The following is an 8,307-nucleotide window of genomic DNA, read 5'->3' as shown; positions in this document are numbered from 1 at the left end:
TTCACGTGGCAGGACGTACAAATATAGGTATATAGAGTACTTACGTGTGTGGCTCTTGCCAGTTGTGCAGGGAGAAACCGTGTGCACAAATATATAGGTATTTGTCTCGTAACGACGACCAGACTAGACATCGGAGTCCAGAGTTAGCAAGGTGCATGGTGCACTCTCCAGACAAAGAATGGATGGTACACTAGCCCTAGACGAAAAACAAAACCAGATTAGCGCATGCATGACGTTTAGTAAATTTTCCACACGGCTCGCCACTCGGTGGAGGATCGACGCGGCTGCAACCTCGCCTCCTCTCCTCACCCTATAAATCTGGAGGACATGCATGCATTGCTCGTATCCCCCATCCATCCCAAGACATAGCAGCAGCAGCCTGCTACGTACTCTTGTTCATCCCATATCATCCACGATACAACATCAGCCGATCAGCTGTAGCAAATCACATTAGTCAAGCACGTGATGGCTGCTGCGCATGTATGCTTCTCCTTATCCTCCTTCGCGCCATTGTTCCATTCGGCTTTGCCGGTGGCCAGAAATGGTGGCCAGAGTGGCCGAAACCGTGGGTTAATTCGCCCTTCGCCAGTGATATATCCCGGGCGGGAGCCAGTGTCCCATGAGCTGTCCGATGATTTTGACTTCCAGGTATATATTTTTACGGTACAAACATATATAGACCGCAACATTGGCATGTACTTTGAATGCAATTAGCATGCAAGTTTGTGTGCCTTTTTCTGGCTAATTATACTGCCTTCGTCCCTAAATCATGTTGTATAAACCGAGTCAAAAATTTAATCCGTCCACAAGAATCTTTTAACCACAGTCTAGCAATTCATGGATTGCCTTTTCAAGATAACTTTGAATAATTGCTTCTATTCAGGAACCAGCGAGACACAGAAAATGTGTGTTTCATTAATTAATGATGTTTCTGGAATGAGCACAATTTCAATCTCTATGTTTTATTGTTAATTTCCAAACTATGTTAATAAAATATAAACCTACATTATATGCACTATTTTCCTATGATATCGCCTATTGTTGAATGCAAATAATATATGATATATATTGCACTTATCTAGATTTTGTATTCTTTTTAAAAAGAAGTTTGCTCTATGTGCAATACCAGGAAAGCCTAATGAATGTTCAAGCATTGCTTCATCAACATCCGAAGAGCAACAAAGGAATGTTGAGCATGGTTGATCACCTCAAACGCCTCTGCATTGACAACTATTTCCAGGATGAAATCGATAACATAATGGACTCGTCTATGGATCTCCTCCATAGTGATGATCTACTTGACGCAACCCTTTCCTTAAGGCTGATGAGAGAAGTTGGATATTATGTTTCGGCAGGTCAGTAAAATACTGGTTTAGTATGTTGGGTTAGACAAACACACGAGTTTGGAAACTTTAGTGCAATTTGGTCAACGATATGATTTTATGTGATAATTTTGCTAATAATAAATTAGGCTTAGAGTAACCAAGTTTAATAATAAAAAATAAGGGTCCCTTGTGTAGCATAGAAGCACCTCTCATGAGACGTATTATTTTCGTTATGTATGACATGCACCTAAGACACCTTCTTCTCGCTGTATGGCAGACGATGTTCTTCAGAAGTTCACAAACGATAATGGGGATTTCAACCTTAGGCATAGCAAAGACCTTAGAGGGTTGCTGAGCTTGCATGACATGTCACACCTCAACATGGGAGAAGCTTCACTCTACAAGGCAAAGGAATTCTCAAGTAAGCACATGAAATTTGCACTTAAGTATTTGGAGCCAAACCTTGCGAGATATGTGATGAAGTCACTAGACCATCCCTACCATGTGAGCCTGAGGCAATACAAGGCTAGGCATCATTTGAGTTACCTCCAGAACTTGCCTACTAGGCACACTGCAATTGAGAAGCTGGCACTTGCAGAATTTCAGATGAAGAAGTTGCAACATCAGAGTGAAATGCAAGAGGTTAAGAGGTAGGAATATAATAAAATACACTCCTTCCATTATTAGTTGTTGAGGACATTGACCCACCTGCATATTGATAAGAGAGAACTCACTTGGAATTAATAGATTAACATATTTTTTTGCTCATGTATTCGCACAATTAAAGATGTGGTGATATTTTACTATGAAAACTTCATTTTCACACAGATGGTGGGTGGATTTGGGATTGTCTCAAGAAATTCCAACTGCAAGGGACCAAGTTCTGAAATGGTACATGTGGTCCATGACTATCCTTGAGGGTTTCTCCTTCTCAAGATATCGGGTTGAGGCCACAAAGGTTATCTCAATGGTCTACATTGTGGACGACATCTTTGATCTTGTCGCCACACAAGAGGAGCTCTCTCGCTTTAATGAGGCGATCAAAATGTGAGCATTGATGTTCCCGTAATAACAACAACATTGCATTTTAGGAATGAAGTATAATTACTTTTGTTTGTGAATGAATGACATCTTAGATATGTCTAATTGCACATTAAAAATTCTATAATTTTGACACATCATGTTTACAGAGGTATTAGGATTGGTTTGACACAAACATTAGGCCTTTGCGAGAAATATCTTGATATACTAATAGTTTTATAATTATTCATATATATATTCATACAAAAAGAGAAAGCATTGCATATTCAAGGCTGCTTATGCCCAGAATGGCATATTTTTGCTAATGGTATAATCAAACTCATGGGTTAGTCGCGACCTTATACATAAACACATAATGTAAAAATATTGATATAAAAGTTTGACGCGCAAAGTTCATATTTTGACAGGTGGGATCTTGCAGCTGCCGAGTCACTGCCGAGTTACATGATATCATGTTACAAGGCTCTTTATACCATCACAAATGATATCGCTGATATGGTCAGAAAAGAGCATGGATTGAACCCTATCAATCATCTCAAGCAAGCAGTATGTCTACTCGAAATGGTTTTTCATTTTCTTTAGTTTAATTTGTCTAAGCAACTAATAAATATATTAATAGTACCACCTCACATATTTCTGTGTACTATATAACTTGTGATTAATTGTAATGAATACAATATAAGAAAATGACACTGGAAGAATTATATTGCATTCATGCCTTTTTTCTTGCAGTGGGCAACCTTGTTTGATGGATTCATGATCGAGGGAAAATGGCTATCTACTAATCAGGTTCCTACATCGGAGGACTACCTAAGAAATGGTGTCATCACTTCAGGAGCACTACTTTTATTTATGCATCTTTTATTCATGCTTGGGCATGATTTAACGGAGGACAACAACGACCACATCCTCAAGGTCGTCTCCTGCCCTGCGAAGATCATGAGGCTCTGGGATGACATGGGGAGTGCAAAGGTCAGAACACACCGAGAAGTTTATGCACAAGACTATATAATTAGTAATACTAATTATTTACATGAGTTATTTCGTACCATATCCTGGTGCGTGTGCATTCAAGTTGACATTGACAACATTAGGCATGATCTGAAAAGAAATTATGTGTCCCATGCAGGATGAGTTGCAGGAAGGGCTAGACGGATCATACAAGGATTTGTACCAGAGAGAAAACCCTCATGCTGATGCGGAGAAGCACATGTTGGATATGATAGCGGGTGAATGGGAGGATCTAAACAGGGAATACTTCTCTCAGACAAAGTCCACAATACCACCTAGCTTCATCGGGGCGTCTCTCAACTTTGCAAGGATGGTCAGCATCATGTATGGCTATGACGATGAGCAGAGGCTCCCCGCCTTGGAGGATTACACTAGGATGTTGCTCTTTTGAATAATGCATGCTACCATTGTGTATGTAAGTCTTATATATGTAGCACACCAATTTTGAGGGTTGCCCTGTTGAAACATGGACTAGTATGATGCACCATTAGCTAATGTGAATCTGCTCCACAAATGATACTTGTGCCCAAGCTGTGCATGACATGCAAATCTAGCGGCTAGTGCCCTTCTCACTTATATGCATGTCCAGCGGTATTCAATCTTCGTCTATGAATCGTTCAAAAAAATTCCTATGCATAACACGACTCTAGCGAACGTGTTCCTACTTCCTAGTGGTTATATAATGAATATACTTGAAATGGTGGTGGAAGATTTTGAACGATTTTTCTGGCAATGCTGGTCGTTCAAAATCCTTGACAAGAGGAGACGTCGGTTTTTCTGGCAAAGTTGGGAGGGACGAAAAAGATATCACTTGGTTCGCTGGAGCAGAGTGTGTCGCTCCAAGGACAAGGGTGGTTTGGGTGTGAAGGATTTACGTAAATAGAATATCAGCCTCCTAGTGAAATGGTGGTGGAAACTGGATACTCAAAATGGACTTTGGCAGGATATCGTTAAGGCCAAATACTCGAAAAGGGATATAGTTGCTACGGTGAAAAGCAAATTCAATGATTCTCCCATCTGAAAAGATATTATGAAAGTGAAAGATTACTATATGAGGGGGAGAACAGTCCAGATCAACTCGGGGGATATAGCCCAAGTTTGGGAGGACTCTTTGAATGGAATGCCTCCTATGCGTGTTCAGTATCCACAGCTATTTAGCATTTGTAATTTGCCTAAGATTACGGTTGACAAGCTGGGAGGAGTGGAGGCTGGTGATATGTTTCGCAGGAGGCTAAACCCCCCGCTCGAAAACATGTGGAATGAGATGCGCACAACTGTGCTGAATGCTATCTCTTCAACTAAACAGACCAGGTTGGCTGGGCTCCTGGACCTAAACACCACTTTACTACTAAAACCATGTACAAGTTGCTTGAAAGCAACCTGGCAGGGTGTGACTACCGGTGGATTTGGAAAGCCAAAATCCCCCTTAAGATCAAAATTTTTATGTGGCAGTTGTTTCAGGACGCGGTCCTGACGAGAGATGTTATGAAACGTCGAAAATGGCCTGGTAATGAGAAGTGTTCGTTTTGTGCTGCCCTTGAGACGACGCAACATCTTTTCTTCCTTTGCCCAGTTGCCAGGGTGATCTGGCGATCGGTGGGAGCAGTCCTAGGCACCGAATTATGCCCCAATAACATTTGGCAATATTACACTTGGTGCTATATCTATCTCCCTGATGGTGCTAAATTCTATACCTTCGGCCTTGCTGCCATCTGTTGGGCAGTGTGGAACTATCGAAGCAGAGCAACCTTTGAGTTTAAGCTTCCTAAAACTCCTTTTGAGATTGTGTTTTCGGCTTGTGTCTTCATCACCTATTGGGCAGGTCTCTTGAAGGGGGCAGACCGTGAGGCGATGGAGTATGGGTCGCAGTTGCTGAGGAGTAGTACAAGCAACATGTTGATGATCTGTGCCGCTGCGACAGAAGATTCGGCGACAACTTGATGGATCGCGTCCTCAACTCCCTGCTTTTCTCCCCTGGTCCAGGAGGACAGGGCTGCTTTTGTGCTGCACTCCTGCGCGAGTATGTGGCCCTGATGGGTCGTGTATTTTGCATAGTATACTGCCAGTGTGCGTTGGCTATTGAGAACTGTAGGTGTCGTCGGGTTTTCGCCCCACCGCAGGTGTCTCGTAGGCGAGTTCCTGTGGTGAGTTTCCCGGTGATGCGTTGAACTCGCTTTCCCCTTTCCCGTCTCCTTTTCTAGTGTCCTAAGACTGTTGTATTTCCGTTATTCGATTAATGGAAAGGGGTAATGCCCGGTTCAAAAAAAATATAATGAATATACTTGTGAAAAGCCATGAGCCGCCTGTAAGGTCATGCACGTGTTGCAATGTATGTGATGCATGTTCAGTTTTGCACTCTAGGAAATAGATTTTGTATTCAAATTTCACTAGAGTGCAAATTTGTTATACCATTTGGCATCAGCTGGCAATTACGCGTTACATCCTTCAAGCAAACGTAGATGTATTGGCTAATTGTTTGAACATAAACTTTATTTCTTATGTCCCCTGATTTAGACTATGCACAAAACTTACATGTAAAAACAATAACCATACAGAAATACGAGGTGTATAAGATCCTAATCCCCCTCTATCTCGTGTCTTTTTTTCAATGTTAGCATTACTGCTAAATTCATTGAACAGGAGAAGAAGATTGGTCCAATTTATAAGGGAAACCAGACCCAAAAACCATACAGACAACATCTTTTGGCAAACAACACATGCACATCCACACGAGCCATAGATCCCTCTGACTGGATCCACCTCCAGGACGATGACCCCAAGAGGGAACAGGACGCTGGATAGCGCCGCCATCGTCTGGTCTAAACTAGATCAAGGGTTGCCCTTGGAGCATAGTAGGAAAGGAAAGTTGGGAGTAGCTACATCGATGCCTCCAGCGAGGGAGCGACGCCAGAAGGTGCCGCCATTGACGACTCCGACCACAACCGGAGTACGACTTTCGCCGGCCGTATCACCTACACAGTTCGAGCCCTGGATCCAATCAGCCTACACAACAAGCTACTATCCCTGCCTCCACGGCAATCCGCACATCCCCGGCAAGCTCGACATGCTTCCAACCTTGCATCCGCGTCCCCCACTGGGCAGAGGATGCAACCTACAGCGGCCCCATTCTTCTCCTATCAGAAGGATGCAATCAAGCACGACGCCATTCGTCTCCTCGAGGATGCAACGCCTGCGGACCATTCATATCCCAGCGAAGGATGCAACAACCGCAGCAACGCCATTCATCGCCCTTCAGCCACCACCATCTCGTCCTCCCACCTGCAGCATCGTCAAGCTTTCTGAACCACCATTAGGAGGATGCAACACCGTGCGAGGGTGTCATTCCTCTCCCACAGCTTCTCCCGCAGCCGGGAGCAACACAGACGCACGCGTCCAACACACAATAGATCTGCGCAGGGAACGGCGCCCGAGAAACACATGCACGCGCCGCCCTAGTTCTAACTGTAGCCACGCTTCGATGCACCCACGCACTGCTCCCTCGCCCCGCCGCACGGACCGGTCGCGTCCTCGCAGAGCGCCCAGTTCCAGTCGCGCCGACGGGTCGAGCCAACTCGCCGCGCCGCCTTAGATCTGGTGCGTCGGCAACGACGCCAACATCCCATGGATCTAGCGCCCATCTCGTGCGCGAGGCGCGCGCGCGTCACCGTGCCACGCCGGCCAGCCACCTGCCACACGCCATGAGTCGCCGCTGCAGTAAGCTTCCCGCCACGCGCCGCCCTGGACCACCGCGTCGCACACACAAGCCCCGTGCTGCCATGGCCCCGCCCTGTGCCATCCTTGGCTGCCGCCTCGCCATGCTTGCAGACGAGATAGAAGAAAGGGCCCCGCCGCCACCTTCACTGGAGCCGGCGCGGGCTTTGCTGGTCGCTCCTTCGGCGGCGACGAGCCAAGGGGAGGATGGCGACATTGATCTAGGGTTTCCCCCGTGTCACCAAGGAGAGCGACGCGGGGGACGATGTTGGGAAAGATTGCATGCAAAACAAAAAAATGTCTACGCACACGCAAGATCTACCCATGAAGATGCATAGCAACGAGGAGGGAGAGTGCCTCTACGTACCCTCATAGATCGTAAGGGAAGCGTTTAACAACGCGGTTGATGTAGTCAAACTTCTTCGCGTTCCAACCGATCGAGCACCGAACACACATCACTTCCGCGTTTAGCACACGTTCAGCTTGATGACGTCCTCCGCCTTCTTGATCTAGCAAGACGGCGATGTAGTGTATGAGTTCCGGTAGCGCGATGGCGTGGTGACGGTGATAGTGAAGCTATCTCCGTAGGGCTTCGCCTAGGCACTACGGAAATATGACCGGAGGAGTAAACGGTGGAGGGGGCGCCACACACGGCTAAGACAATGTTGTGTTGTGCTAGTCCTGATTTTTTTATTAATAATAAATAATAATGCTGTAATTCCGAAACTAGTAATGATAAGTTAGAATTTCGAGAAATAGGAAGGACGCCATCAATAGTAGCGTATAGACCTGGTCGCTGTTGCAAACCACGTCCACACCTGGACGCTATTCTTAGCAGCGTCCAGTGTTTGGTTCAACCTAGCTTAGAAAAGTCCTCGCCTTCGTCCGACCTAAGGGCAACTCCGACGCGGCAACCTAAACTGATACAAAATTTATCTGTTCTTTGTTCATTTGAATCGGTCAATCAGACGTTAATTTCTGTTTTTGTCCGCCGGTCTGAAGATGCTCGGACAAACATATTTCACATTTGCATTGGATTTCGATTTTTTTAATAAAACAGCCAGCAGAATCCAATTTACATTAATTAAAACTAAAAAAATATTAAATGAAAAGATAAAAGAAACAGTTAGCGGCGGGCCGTAGATCATCGTCATTTTCTTCCTCCTCCTTGACCAGGTCGACGTAGACTGGCGTCTCCATCCACGGGAACGCCTGCTGG

The 8,307-nt window shown here is 45.1% G+C and overlaps 1 protein-coding gene across 1 annotated transcript; it reads left to right on the top strand.

Moving 5' to 3' along the window:
• Positions 1-364: 364 nt before the first annotated feature.
• On the top strand, positions 365-3,871 carry LOC119319235 (S-(+)-linalool synthase, chloroplastic-like). The gene is made up of 7 exons (XM_037593721.1): positions 365-648; positions 1,130-1,355; positions 1,603-1,975; positions 2,154-2,372; positions 2,774-2,912; positions 3,099-3,338; positions 3,496-3,871. The coding sequence occupies exons 1-7, from the start codon at positions 466-468 to the stop codon at positions 3,766-3,768; spliced, it is 1,653 nt and encodes a 550-aa protein (XP_037449618.1). The 5' UTR covers positions 365-465; the 3' UTR covers positions 3,769-3,871.
• Positions 3,872-8,307: the final 4,436 nt, after the last annotated feature.

Source organism: Triticum dicoccoides, chromosome 6A (assembly GCF_002162155.2).
Source record: "Triticum dicoccoides isolate Atlit2015 ecotype Zavitan chromosome 6A, WEW_v2.0, whole genome shotgun sequence".
Lineage (NCBI taxonomy): Eukaryota > Viridiplantae > Streptophyta > Magnoliopsida > Poales > Poaceae > Triticum > Triticum dicoccoides.
This window is presented reverse-complemented; position numbering and strand designations above follow the sequence as displayed.